The 15,521-nt window shown below is 42.2% G+C and overlaps 1 protein-coding gene across 1 annotated transcript in view; it reads right to left on the bottom strand.

Annotated features, from left to right (window-relative positions):
• Positions 1–4,763: 4,763 nt before the first annotated feature.
• CPSF4 (cleavage and polyadenylation specific factor 4) overlaps positions 4,764–15,521 on the bottom strand; it is a 135,490-nt gene continuing 124,732 nt past the window's right edge. The window contains exon 8 of the mRNA XM_069645577.1: positions 4,764–6,918. Coding sequence (XP_069501678.1) covers positions 6,850–6,918 — 69 coding nt within the window. The 3' untranslated portion in view covers positions 4,764–6,849. The remainder of the gene's footprint in view (positions 6,919–15,521) is intronic.

The raw sequence follows: 15,521 nt of genomic DNA, 5'->3' as shown, positions 1-15,521 counted from the left end.
GGACGACGCCACCAGCGTTTCCCCAGCAACACAGAAAGGATATGCGAGAACATGACAGCTGCTCCGGTCTTTAAGGTATGAGCGGACAATTATCAAGCATATTCCTAATGGACGTGTGTAACAAATAAATGCAAACCAAACAATAGGTTAACGCCCTTAATTATTTACAGCCAATGAAGACACAACACACTGTTGAGCGGACTGGTCAGTAGACTGGTCCATTAAAAGGAAGCAGTTACGATACATGTCAGCAAATCTACTAGGTGAGTGACATTGGCCCAAAAGATCTAACACATCAAGTTTTAATGCATCTTGGTCTCCCAGTGGTACACAGCGCCTTACAAGCGACTTGTCCCACAGGAGACCTTTTTTTAACAATGGCAGATAACATAATAGCGTGTTCTTGCCCACAGAACAGGCACGCTAAACATTCTACATTACTAACTAGAAAAGCCCTGCAACTCGGCTGTCTCCTAATTTTTAGGTTAGTGACCGAGTTATAATTTGAAAAAATTCTTCGGAGGAAATACAAAATCTTAGTAATAACATGAGTAAACATATCTAAATAGAGTTTATTTCATCTCTTTACTTCTATAAAAAGTATAAAGTTATATCTTTACCTGAAGAAGGGCACAACAAAGCCCGAAACGCGTAGTGAAGGATAGGGGATGCCCTTTTGAGAGTTACCAACACGACCGCAGCATCTATGTTTAGTTCCCATCAAACTATTCGGATCTATGATTTACTTTGAAAGCAATGTTGAGAATTCTTGTGAGAGATGTTTTGAGAAAATAATGATGTAATGAAAGTCTTTACATTACCTTCAAATTGTTAAACTCAAATCTTGATAGGAGAAGCACTCTAATGAGGAATAATTACTGTGTATGAACATTGATCGTGTTGTGAACAAAACAAGATATTTGTATATATTTTTTTTGACTTCACGCACTTACTGTTGAAAGTTTAAAAACACTATTCTTTTAATATATATATATATATATATACACATACACAATTAAAACAAACTAAACCTTATGGCTGAAAAGTACTGATTTTTACCAATTATATTGGAATAAGTGTGAACTTGTTTGCCCCTCGTTTAGACGTTCATCAATCACAAACTGATTTTGACCCGTTTTGACAGTGGTATTATGTATAAAAGATTGCAGGCTTTGAGCCCTCACAATGCTTTTCGTTAATGCACAGTGCGATAAAATTATTTTCCACGGATCACACCCTTTGGTTAAGCAGTGTACTACAAGCCCCTCATTTATGGCCGGTCTCTTGGTGAATGTTGTGATACATTGCACAACCCGATCTAACCGCATTTAAGCAGCACGGAAAAAGGCAAAACATGACCGGCTGCTTGAGTAACATATGCCCAGGGACATTTGACTCCACAGCGAAAATCAAAAGCTGGCACCCATGTACACTCAGTAAATTAACATACATCTTAAAGTGAAATAAACATATGTAGTTCAATTGACCTTCCCTTAGAAGAAAGTGCAAAAAAAAAAAAAATATAGCATTGGACTTTAAAAGTAATGAACACCAGAAAAATAACCTGAGAGAGGAAATGTTCCATTAAATATGCTGGCAAAGTATTAAAGGTGCTCACCTTTTAAATCCAGCAATCTGCCGTGTAGTTTTCCCTGGAAAACAAAACCCCAATATGAAACAAGTGCTTGTAGTCTAGTGGGTAAGTGTCTGCACTGGGAACAGGACAATCCTGCCAGCCAAATACTTGAGCAAGCTTGCCAACCTCACCAAAAACCAAGGGGTTGCATCTGCCCTCTGAAATAAAGTTGTGCTGTCCACCCACGTGTCCTTTACTTGTGCCCTGAAAATAGGCCAAAAACAGGGGCAAATAACTGCACTAAAGTACATGTATCATTGTCAGTCAAATATTTAAATTATCGAACTATGTTAGGCAAAAAGTGCACAATTGTGGCATTATTACCCCCATCTTGACTGGGAAACTACAAATATCAGAAAGCAATTCAGTGAAAGTCAAAAAATAAATTGCAATACTTTCAAGGACTGACATTCGCACGTTTAAAAAAATAAATAAATAATGTGGATGCTGTGCGTTTCCTTAACGTGTTCCAAGATATTTCAAACTAAGAAAACACACTGCATTCACGACTGTGGACTGTCTCCCAGCCATGCAGTAAGCGTACCGACCCCCCCCACCCCAGCTTCAAAGTGAGTTAGGTGCTTGCCCCCTTGGCCTGAGGGTGCCAGCCGCTACCTTGCTTTGAAGCTAAGGAGGGGCAGTCCCGGTTACTGCATGGATTGGAGTCCTGGATGCCTATTGTATCATTGGCCATAGCCAGTGATTTTCCACCCCAGAGGTCACTGGACCTGTCAAAATCTCTATTTTCTTGTACTTTTTTTTCCTATAGCTGCAGGTACATAACTACAGATCACCTTGGCTGTGGTAATTTTATGTCTGAACTACAGTTAACCACGGCTATCTGTAGTTTTTATAGCCGTGAAAATCAGAAAAAATGCTTTCTTGCCTGCCCCACACCCTCACCAAGAGCCCCCCCTCCCCCCACACCCCAGATGGCCACCTCACCTGCCCTCTCCCCCCACAACACACGCTGTTTCTGGGACGCAGTTTGCTTTGCGATATCAGCAGAAAAGGTTCAGAAAAGTTGTGTTGCAAACTCCGTCCCTAGAACCCCTCCAACTCCCAAATTTCACTTGGTGCCCTCTATCCACACCCCCGACCCCCACATCTACAAGTATGGCATTTGCTTTTTTTTCGACCTGCAAATGGCTTTTTTCCCTCCATTTCCGTTTCAATATCCTAAGCTATAGCTGCTGTTATCTCTCGAATTGAGGGGGGGGGGGGGGGGGGGGGGGGGTTGGGGGGAGGTGCAGAGCAGAGACACGAAGATGACAGCCATTTCATTTCTAAAAATCCCTAGTTTTGGCAATTTACCCGGCATATAGCTTTCTATTTTTGAGACCGGCTCACCCCCTTCTCCATCAAATATTTAAAAAACGACTGCACAGAATAAACGCTTTGTGCCCAAGTTGTTTCAGACCTGGTCCAAATCCATCTAATGGCGTAGGCTGTGGCATCCTGCAAAAATTGAGCTTGTTGGTCTCTGGGAAAATGAATGGGAAGTAGGCTGCAATTGCTTTTAATTCTAACTTTTATTTTTTAACCAATATTTACATGCAACCTCCTCCCTAGATTATATATATTTGGATGCCACCAGTTGCTCTGTAAAGAAGTAGCTACAAGAAGCCTGTTAAGCGGGCCAGCATTGTCTAGGTTTCAAAGAGAAGCCAACAGCTCCCACGTATTTTGATAACAAACAAGATGTTAAAACAGACAGCAAACCACAACGGCGAAACAAGATGAGCAGAGAAACCATAACAGATCAGACTGAACATAATATGCTCTGTCCCCTCATATGATTAAAGCCACATATAGGGTGAGAAGAAAGAGACTAGAAATTATTGAGTTCGAAAGGGGTGTTCTGATACTGTGGGGCATTAGTTAGCTTCTGATGTAGATAAAATGTCACACATGAGTGATTGGCGGCCTTTGGTTTTTCTCTAGTGGATTTGATACTGGAGACCACGTGTGACTGGACCTAAGAACCTATTCCAAGTGAAGCCCAATAGAGGTATTCGATTCATGCGCCATGAGGAGTAAAGGACCAACGTACGTAATGTATACACTTTGGGACACACAATATTCAAGAGGTCTCGGTAAGCGTATACAGAGACCTGGTTATGGATACTTAAAGATCCTTTTTTCTGTGAATATTACATTTTCAGGTGCCTATAATTAACAGCAGTTACCTGGCGGATACATTTTCCAGCATCGACACTCCTCCTGACACGGTCTTGGTTAGAGGCGAGTGTGGATGAGTACCATCAAATAGATGGATACACACAAGTTAGCTGTGTCATGAAATAGTGAAGAGGTTAGAGACTGATAGATATGTTTTTTTTGTTTGATTTTAGAGATATATCCCAGAAGACATCACTCTTTCGGTTATAGCGGGAACCCAGAATTGTGGCTTCCAGATCCTGAAGAAGGTCGGAGAAATAGTGGACCTAATGGGGTCCTAAAACAACCAAAACATATGTTGATCTGATAGAAAGCAATTGTGGCTATTCTGTGAACGCCAGATGTACACTTAGATACAGAAGAACAATACTGAAATTGATGGGATTGTTTTATGTTCATGTGTGATTAGGTTTCACATTTTTGTTGAAATAGATGATATTCATGGTATGTGTGAAAGTATGCAAGAGTAGAGATTGATGTGAAGAAATTTATGATGTACAAGTATGTTTTGAACAAACATTGAAACCGTTTTCATTATAAAAGGACATTTTTTTTATATGAATTTTGAAAGTATTTTCTCTAGCCTCATTTGTGCCTAGGCCCATTGTTTTCTTTTCTATACATAACTTGACCTGGAGAACCTATGGTATTTACAGGTACCCTTCTATTTAACCTGAACATAATATGAGCCATTTGCCAATATTCCCCGGTCTGGCTGAATTCAATTTCTTTCCTGTGCATTCACAAAATATCGCAAAAAAACATTTTTATATTTGACTAACCTTTCTCGTCCCATTAAAATGGAATAACTTGCTACTGAAAACACTTTGAAAAATGTACATTTGTAGTACAAAGAACCTAGCCCATAAAATTAAAAAGGTATGTTGTTCTTACATTATCATATCAAATTGCATGTACTGTACACAGATTAATGACACATTAGACAGTCAATTAAAAAATGTTTATTCAACTGCTTAAAAAGAACTGTATAAAGCGAACCCATACAGTCCTTTTCTAGTTGAATTAAAGAGCATCACTTACCCTTTCCGTTAGATTGCATTTAACAAATTAAAACAAGATGAATTCTTTCCAGATGTGTTGCTTTTCCAGTGGGATATTTTGATTAAAACAAAGAAACAAACATATTTAAAAGATATAACAGAGCCTAGTATGGGAAATATGACAGATCTTTAGCGGCGGACAGAAGGGATCATACATTGATTAAAGGCTTTGAAGCCAGCAGAAACCGACTTTCGTCTCTCAAATAGCCCACAATACATTGCTGAGGCCAATTCTATAAAATTAGGTTGCTTGTTCTTCGGCCATAAGGTGCAAAGTCCAACTGCACAGAATGGTACCATTGTTTGTGCAGGTCTGGAAAGTGCCCCAGTGAAGGTTATCACAGGCTTGCTTCACATTACATGAACAACCGAAATGAGGAGAACATGAGTTTCTCAATGGAAGTAGCAGATTACGCGCTCAATTGCAAATTTCACATTCCAAAACAAACAACAACAAAAAAATATCAAGCAGTCAGAAGACTGGTAGCAGATGTGCCTTTGGGATCATATCCTTGGAATCCATCTCTCCAGAAAGCAGGGGGTTTCCAGCGGTCAAGTTTATGCTAGGACAGACATCAAGGAACCATGTTTGATTTAGCCTTTTAAGGAAATAGATTACTTGGCTCGAGTCAATGCACTTCCACAATACTGGGACCTTCTGCAACCGCAACTTTCCCAACACACGTTCTTGTTGAATGCACGTCTGTGGCCCAGGGTTGCTCACCTTCAAGTCCTGCTACTTCTCACATAGGTCCTCCTGACTATGTCCTCATCTGCTAAGAAACCATTTCACCTTGGCTGCTCCAGAAGGAAAACAAATAGCTGGTGCCAACAGTTGATATCACTATGCAATTTAGCATGCTGCGTGTTTAGCATTAATATTCCACAATGAACACCCTCTAAAATAAACGAAATCCCCAAAACAGTACAGATGTGCCTCTGGAAACTGTACAGACCTGCAGCAACATTCACTTTCCCACATTACACACACACACACATACATACACAATCCTTAAAGTAATCTCCACTTCCAGGATAACGGCTGTGTCTAGTGCTTTAACATTAGACCTAAACAGCAGCGACCAGTAAAATTTCTCTTTTCACATTTCTTGTGCATCTTTCAGTGAATTTGTTACCGTTAAACAGCTGCCACTGTAATTTTTCTGGCTTGCATTTTAAGGCAGAAAGCGTGGTTGTACAACCGAGCCAAAAACGCAGTTGTAATTGGGGACTATCCAGAACAAGGTAAGTGCGAGGATCATTTAGTTTTTACACACCAAAATGGAAACTTAAATTTGACAAACAGCATCACCAGTAGAGAGCATAGTGTTGAAATGTTGAAACTCCTGCACATTAGACCTTTCTTTTAGAAAAATACATAAGACTTTATGGACAACAGATAACAATTCAGCCAAAACTGCGGTCAGTTCCTTTTTTTTTTTAGTGATGGGAGGTGATGAGGTGATTTTCTAGGACTACACTGGAACCTGGAAACATGGCATACAATTCCACTTGTAAATATCTTCCTTCCAACAACCCCTTCTTGTCGTCATAGAGAAGCACTTGTGCTCGATGTGCCATACTTCCTGCTTGTGTATCAAGGGTGCCTCGAAAGAATTGCAGAAAAAAAAAATCTATATACATCTACAATACAACAAGAAAACGGGCTACGGGGCAAAGCGGGCCAAATCACCATTTAGGTACTTGTTACAAAATCAAATCTCTCCCGGTTGCCCAGCTGGGAGCTGATGAAAGGGCGTAAATTAAAAATCCTAAAATGTAAAGTGAGAAATATAAAAAATAAAAAAATAAAACATGTTGCTCCTCGGTTTTCAGTCCTACATCACAGTTCCACAAGGTTCTGTAGGAAACCAAAGGGTAAGGAGCAGGCATCGATCGCACAGACAATGCCATTGGCAGATGGGATCCAATTCCACTGTTCATGGAGCATTCTCTGACAACACAGGGTGCTCACTGACCACTGAGAAATGCTAAGTGTCCTTTTGTGCATCTGTTGGCATAATGTCCTTGCTCGCCACACTGAAAACAAGGAGACAGCAAGCAAAAATCAGGGTGCATTTGACAAGAATAGGTCAATAACTTAACTCTTCAAACTAAGATCCGGCCTCTCCGGAATTCAATTAGAACATTTTCTTACATCTTAAAAGATCACATTTGAGGCGAAAAAATTACTTACCTATGGTAATGTTCGTTCCGATGGATGTTCCTCCAACGGATTCCTCATCTTTGATATATCAGATATCCTGCTAGCAGCTTTGGAAACATTCGCCAGCAGAGGGCGCTGTGCGTTTCAAAGTCCCTCGGCGGCTTCCATCCCGCTCTCGGGCTGCAACGTTTACGCCGTTATAAACAGCAAGCACTGGGCCCGCTGCCTCAGTTCAGGTTTCCCCCCCCCCCCCTCTAATTGCACTGCTGCCTCAAGGGTCCAATTAGCACCCATACGTTGAGAGAGAAAGGACTCACAGAAACTTCACCCAAGGTTAGAGTGGCAGGCTTGGAGGGCAATGAGGAATCTCCGAGAGGAACATCCCTAAGAAAGAACATTACATAGAGTAAGTAATTTGTTCTTCTAAAGGATTGTGTCCTACCATGGATTCCTCACCTTGAATAGTCTCCCATTGCAGTTTGTAGATGGAGGTGGGAGAAAGAATGTTCTATTAATTTCTGCTGTTAAGAACAGCGTTGCCAGATCTAGCTTGCTGACCAGACAAGGACTCTAGGCAATAATTAGCAAAGCCCAGCATTGCACATATCCTGTATCTAAAGGGCTGAAGTGGCAGCCACCCCTCCTGTGGAATGCACCCTTATCAGGGACATCCTTGCCAGTTAAAGTGTAACATTCAGAAATACATAATATGATCCATCGGGATAAAGTCTGTTTGGTAACAAACAGCTTGTGCCAACCTGTGACCAGTATAGCCATCAAAAAGTTGGTTGTCTTGTCTGACATTAGCAAGTATGCTAATATAAAAGCTTAAAGCTCCCTTAGGACCTAACCAATGCAGTCTTCATCATTTTAAGCTGGTAGAAAGATTTTCTGAGTCAAATGAAATTCAACCACCACCTTAGGAAAAAATAAAGGGTGAAACCCTCAAGACTACCTTTCCCTTACAGAAGATGGTAAAAGAGGTTTTGCATGATAAAGCCTGAAGCTCGCTCACTAAGTGATGGCCACAAGAAAAATAATCTTTAGGGTCAACAATCTGAGTGGACAATAATGAAGAGGCTCAAGTGGGGCTCCCATCAAAAATGTAGTACTATAATTAAGATCCCAAGTTGGAACAATGAAAAGAACCGGTGGGAAAATGTTTGTCAGATCCTTGAGGAAATGAATAACAGGACCTTTAAAATAAGAGCCATCCTCAGGTGAGCACTTGTGTTAGGCAAGATTGTATGCAGTACCCTTAGGGTGCACTACAACAACCCTGACCTCCTGGCAGTAGTAATCCAAACTTTGGTATAAGTCTCTACTACACAGGTTGGTAGTGTGGACAAGTAGCCAGGCTTATCTCAAGAGGGGTCAATGTGAGCCGTAGGCGAGTTACACAGAGGTTCACAGTGACAAATATTCAAGCAGATACTTACATGCACAGGTTCTTGATAAAACTATTTATTTACCAGTCAGTTTATATAAGCCTGCTTCAGAAGGGAGAACTGTAAAACACCACACAAATATACTTCAAAATTATACACTGTTAAATTCAGAATCAGTAAATACCCATTTGGGATGGCATACAGCAGAAACCAACATCCACAGGTAACTTCAATTGCTAGGGTGCTGTTGACATTAATGCATTACTGTTGGCATTCAGCATATAGTTAAGAGCAAGTAAAAAGGGAAAATATTAGAGCAGACAAGATACCACAAATATTTCTAAAACAGGCAAATACTTTTAGATCCCCCAATAAGAGTAATTCAGTTAAAGCAGGCTAAGCCAAAGGCAAGAGTCTATACGGGATGAAGCACTTCTTTGAAGGTAAGTAGAAAAGTCTTTGCACAATGTTTCAGAAGTCTTTGAAGAAAGAGACGAATCAAAGTAGGGCCACAAGCTGTTAGACTTGTGAGTAGTAGAAGATGCAAGCAACTCTAAAGTTAGAGGTAAGTTCTCGCAGACTTTAGAATCAAGAAAAAGTGCACCAGATTACTCCTGTTCCTGTGCAGCTCTGCAGATCTCACTGTTCCTGGGCCTCAGTCGTGGGGACAAGAGGGAGGACTTCTGGGGACTCTTGCAATGAGACGGTCACCGCTCGTAACCGGCAAACTTCAAACAAGTAGCACTTCGGTGTTTCAGCTCCTTGTGACTTCTGCAAATAGCAACACCAAGGTTCCTGACAGTCGAGATGGACTTTCCTTGCTTCTGGGATCCTGCACTCTGTTGAGGGGGCTCAGGCTCGATCAGTCCTGCTTCCTGGGAGTCCACAGGATCTTCCTGGAGCTCTTGCCCAACTTAAAAGCAATGCACACAAACTGGTGTTCCTCTTCTGGATCTACGGTTTCCAGCAGCAACTCTTGAAATTCAACCAGCTCCGAGATGGATGTCCAGGTGGCTTACTTGGAGTTGATTGGTCCCACCAACTCAGAGGGAGAACTAGTCCTTGCAGGGCTTCTCTAGTCGAGACGAATTTGGAGCTTCAGCACAGTAGCAGGGCTTCACTGGGCAAACCAACGGTCCAGGAGTTGCAGCAGGCGTCTCTTCCAAGTTCTTCTTCAGATTCCTTCGTCCAGTGTTCGACACTGCCTTCCAAGCCGAAAAGCCTCGTCTTTTATGCAGGTTTCTCCCATTCATTCCAGCCTAGGTGTCAGTCACCCAGCAGGGTGGTTGTCCTTGCCGAACAGCCAGCCGGTCAATCACCTAAGAGTGCATTCCTGTCTCCTGAGCACAGGAAGTTTCGGGCACCGCCCTCGCTTCGTGGCCCTGCCAAACACCATGGAGCCAGAGGCGTGAATCCCGCCAAAGGCAAAATGAACAAAGGGACCAAACCTGGCTTGGCGCGCAAAATAAATCAAAAGAAAGACCTTTCCACAAAGAAATGGCAAAAAAAGAAGACCAGGGCCATTTTGACAAAAATGGCACCCTTGTGTGCTTTACTGCAGCTGCGACCGCAGCCCGCGGTAAAAGCACACCATGGTAGTTAAAAGTAAACCACTGCTACCAGCGGTTCAACGAGGAAGGGGAAACATAAAAATGTTACATGAGAAACTAGACAAAGGGGATAGTAAGTAATCTCTCCAGCACCCTATTGTAAGATAGTGTGTGCTGGGTCTAGAAAGTTACAAATGTAAGTAAAGTCAATTTCACTTCACTGCTCTTGGAAACAGTTTGGGAAATCTGAAAGACTTCCCTGTGCCACTGCACTGAAGGTGCTGTGTGACACAGTGTAGAAGATGATGCCTATGGAGTTTGTCAGACTCCATAACCAAAAGAAACAGTTCAAAAGCACATTAAAATACATGAGTGGGAAAAAGGGTCTCACTCTCTGCAGGTTAAAAATTCAAGTTCTCAAAATCCATCAAAGTTGTTGGTGGTCTCTAAGGTAGAGAGGAATTGGCACATTTCTGAGAATTCTCCCTAACAATCTGCATTTCAGAGTGACACAGCACCCTTTGTTGTGCAGTGCCACGAAGGAGTCTCTGGGACTGAACTACAGTTCCCAAGAATAGTAGGGCAACTTTTGTCTTACTCAAACTGCATTGTGAAACTTAGACCTCTCTCCCGCTATACAGGTCACTCAAATGTAGGTGTCCTCTCCTGTACCAAACCACATTGTAAAACCTAGGCCTCTCCCACTAAACAGAACTCACAATCTAGCTATATTCCCCTGTACCTAAACTATACCTAGGTGTGCTCCCCTGTACCTGAACTGCATGAGGAGACCTGGGCCTCTCCCCCACTGTATACTAAAGTCCATTCTATGTGTGTTCCTATATCTGGTTTTATACTGTTAAACATGGTATACTGTGAGGCCTGAGCCTCTCCCGACGTGTAGGTGTCCCAGTTCAGGTGTTCAATTGCTGCCTGCCATTCTGGGAGGCCTGGACCTTCCTCCTGATGTCTAGGTATCTTAAAATTAGGCATTCATTATGACCTACCTCTCAAACCTATGCCTCCCCCGGCACCTAGATGTCCCAAACCTGATACTTGATCACTGCCTGCTTTCTGCAAGGCCTAAACCTTCTCCCGATACCTAGGTGTCCCAATCTTGATCACTGCCTGCCATTTGCGGAACCTGGGCCCGTCGTCCAGGGGTCATGAATAGAGGTATTCAATCATTGCTTGGCTCCCGCCGAAACCTACAGCCCTTCAACCATCTGATATCCTACACCCAAGAGTACCATCTCATTGTAAACCACCTGTAAAACCTAGCCTCTCCACTTCTTGTCTGCTCATTCTTCTGGATATTATCAGTACCTGCAACAACTGAATCCTAGGAACCCGACACCCTATAACACCCAACAGCCACCAAAGCCAGTAACTACCATCATCTCCACCCATAGCCCATACCAGCCATGCCACCCACCAACGTCCAGTACTCCCTAGAATAGCCCTCCCGTTGTAAGAGGAACACCCCAACCCAACCGATTGAACAAAGACAGCTTTGTAAAGCATCCAGACACCACAACGTAAGAGGATTAAACTCTACACTAGCCTAGCACAAGGCACAACAGCTGGGCAACTGGCCGTGTAAACTCGACACCCAGACCAAATCCTTCCACGAGGACCCAAAATGACCAGACGCAGAATTGGACGCTGGCAAAGAGAAAAGGAACACTATACAAATAATACGGATACACAAGCTCAACGGCCCCCAGTAGAAGACTCCTTCAATACAGAACACCCGGCCAAATAATACAATCGACAGAACATTGTAAGAGAAAAATACTTATATCTTACACCGCACCTCGCACCAACTAAAGAACTTAGATACTTCAATGACAGACATCCCCAGATGGACAAAGAACTCCCCCGAACAATGGAAAAAAGACTGGAGGATCCAAGAAGAGAATGGGATTACGCCAATCTCCTTACTCCCAAAATGACAAGAACAGACAGGCACTATCGATACCCACATCAAATGACAGGAGATGACGAAGCAATAGAAGTCAGCAACCCAACCATCAATCTTACAGAACGATTCAATGACGAAGCCGCCTTCACTGAACCTCGACCAATCGGAGTCAACATAAAAGCACCCCGAATGAACACCCACAAATCAAAACAGGGAACAAATAAACCAAATCACACCAAAAAGATCCACTGCAATCTAATTAACGGAAGGTCAATGTCCAAACATGCCACCGAAATCTACGACCTAAATGACATAGGGGATAGACATCCTATTTGTAACCGAAACATGGCTAGATGACAACAAGATCACTCAATAACTGCCTCCCCGATACCTTCAAGTGGGTCCAAGCAAACGGGAAAACCATTTTGATTCTTCTTTTTATCAAAGACTCCTAAGAACTTGTGCAAAGACTTTTCCATTTACTTACCAGAAATGCTTCATCCTATAAAAGATTTTTGCCCATTGACTTTGGCTTCGCCTATTGAATTGTATGACTTTAAGAGGATCTATAAGTGTTTGCCCCGCTTAAGATATTTGTGATCTCGTGTTCTAATAACCTTTGCCTTTTAAAAACTTAAGTGTTCTGAAATCAAACAGTAAGATATTAATGTCCCCAGCACCCTTGTTATTGAAGTCAGCTGTGGGTGTAGGTTGTGTCTGTGGGTCATCCCAAAAGGGTCTTGTCTGATTCAGAAACTCAGATTGTACAGTATTGAAGTATATTTGTGTTACTATTATATTGCTCCACCTAAAGAAGGCTTAATAACTGACTGATAAATTAATAATTGTTTATGCAAGAAACCTTGGAGTGTAAGAGTTTATTTGAATACCTGTAACTGTGAATCTTTGTGCAACTCTTTGCTCACATTTCCCCTCTTGAGATCAGCCTGACTGCTCAACACGTTACCAGAACTGTGTAGTACAAGCTTATACCAAAGGTTGGGTTGCCTATACCTGTAGTCAGAATTGCTTGTAGTGTTCCCAGAGGGACTGCATTCAAACTTTGCCTAACACTGGTGGCAGGCAGGGAGGATATATTGTAGAGTTGTTACATTGAGAGTTTCCTTTACTTTTGTTCAATTAAAAACCTTCTCAAGGTTAAGCCCCACTAGAAAAGCATTTGTAACATGCCAGATATGGATAACATCAACCAGGAAGCCCTGATCATTTTAACAATAGAGCAACTGAAAGAAATGTGTAAAGTCAGCCCTCTCCCTGTTAAAAGAAAATAAATTAACTAATTGCAAGATTGTTGAATAATCAAAATTTGGGTAGTAGGCCTATCACACCTACTATCCCAGGAAATGTGGAACATGAGGATGATGATAGTTTAGAGTCTAACTCTAATATTGTTTAAGAGTCCAAAGAGTTAAAGGAATCTTGGGAAGAGAGCCTCGCTTTACCTCAACAGGCCCTTATTCCTCAACCTTTAACCACAGGGATCCTACGAGGTCCAGAATTTGTCTCTCTTGAAAAAATGAGACTTGAGTTAGAAAACAAGCATCAGGATCTCAAACTAAGAGAAATGGAATTACAACATGCTCTTGAAATGTAGACACTGTCTCTTGAAAATGTTTCTATCCCAGAGTCTTCTAGGTCTTCCAGTCCTAAGACCTTGCATGCCTAAAGAAGCAGTGAGTATGTATGAGGTGAAACTTGATAGGTTGGATTGGTTGGGTTCTTTTGAATATAACTATGGGATTCAGGGTTTCACAGGGAATCCATGGCCATTGTCTAGCCCCCCCCCCATGTTGCAACTGATGCTGTAATGGAGGTGGGGGAACTTGAAAGATTGGAGTAAGAAAATGTGAAGCTAGCTTTGATAGCTAGATTTGGGAAAACTCCTTCCCAGTACCTTAAGAGGTTTAGGACCCTCAAAAAGCCTGATGGTACCCCTTGGGCTACCTGGGCGTGTTAATGTTTGAATGGTTGGGTTAAGGGTTACAGAGTTAACTCTTTTGAAGGAATGAGAACTCTGTTTTTGTTGGAGTCTATTTTTGATGCCTGTTCTCCTGAGCTGAGCCAGCACTTGGCTGACTCTAAAGAGATTGATCCCAAGAAGCTAGCTGAAGCTGCAGACTGGTGCGTTGCCAACAGGGCTCTCACAAGGTTTCTGGGGCTACTCATAAGAAGGATGAAGGTAAGTAGCACAAGAAAGATGGAGAATTCTAAAACCTCCAATTTAAAAGAGGGCCACAAACATAAGAAGCGTAAGCCACATGGGAAACCAGGTCAGTCTAGTGAAACGTCTGGTGCCAAACCAGAGGGAGGTCAGCAGAAGCCCCCATTTGTCAAAACATTTGGAAAATGTTATGCTTGTGGGTCTACTGACCATGGGAAAGGGATCCCAGATGCAAGGGTAAACCCTTCAGGGATCGACACTGCCTCCTTAGCCTTCATCCCGGAGGGAGAAGTACATATGGCAAGTGGAAACTTTCAACTATTGGCTTAGGATCCCATTGGAGTCTCCGTCAGTGTTTCTTTTTTGTGTCCCTGGGTCTGTGGGAACAGCAGAATGTAGATGTAGTATTCTTTTGTGTTATCTGGTATATAGTTATACACAAGGACAGTGTACTTGTAAATGGTCAGGAGACCCCTGCCATTAGAGACACTGGGGCCAGCATCACAGTGGTGGATGAAACCTTTTCAAACCTGAGGATGTTGCCAAGGCACCCAAAAGGTCCCACTAAGCTTGCTGGAGGCCCTATCCAGATGGTTCCAATACTACAAGCTCTCATCCAGTGCAACAAAATCGTGCCCAGTCAAAAGGACCGAATGAAAAGGATCGAATGACAAAAAGTTCGAGTCAAAAGGACCGAAAACAAAAAGGTCGCATGCCTATTCTAAAATGTATATTTTTTTTTTGGCTTCCGTATAGGTAAAAGTTTTTTAACACCAAATACAGGGGTTTGGGGGGACCCCCTAAAAAGTCTAAAAAAAAAAAAAAAAGAAAAAAAAACGATCCTTTTCATTCGATCCTTCAACTATAACCCAACAAAATGACTAAGAATACCGGTCAGTGTACAAAGTGAGGTGCCTGGGAGAGTCCTGCTGGGGAATGACTTAAAAACTCAAGCACCCCCAGGCTCTACCCTACACTTATACATATACATAATTATATAGCAAACTCGCCATAATGCCTTCCTTTTGTTGATCATTGCACGGCAACTAACGCTGCAGCATGCTCTGTACACTGTTTCCTGCCCATCAGGCCCGTTATATCGATAACACACTTTCTCTGTTCACCTTTTCAGGAACAGAGAAACTGAGATAACACGCCTCTGTCCAAATATCCTTCAAGAGCCAACCAGATAATTAACAACACAGGTAATTAACTGTTATATTTGGTAATGGGTGCTATTCAGAGTACAGCATTTGACAGCATAGACACATTTGCATACATATTTATTAAATTATGCATTTGACCACCCTTTGCAGCTGTGTTTGAGCGCTTCCTCTACTCCCTATAACAGGAATAGACGTTTCTTCAAGCATACCAGTCCAATCCTGAACAACCTCAGGTTTAGGACACCCAAAAGACCACCAGGTAAACA

Source organism: Ambystoma mexicanum, chromosome 2p (assembly GCF_040938575.1).
Source record: "Ambystoma mexicanum isolate Mex_15411 chromosome 2p, UKY_AmexF1_1, whole genome shotgun sequence".
NCBI lineage: Eukaryota > Metazoa > Chordata > Amphibia > Caudata > Ambystomatidae > Ambystoma > Ambystoma mexicanum.
Note: the sequence above shows the minus strand (reverse complement) of the source record. Positions and strands in the feature narration are given on the sequence as shown.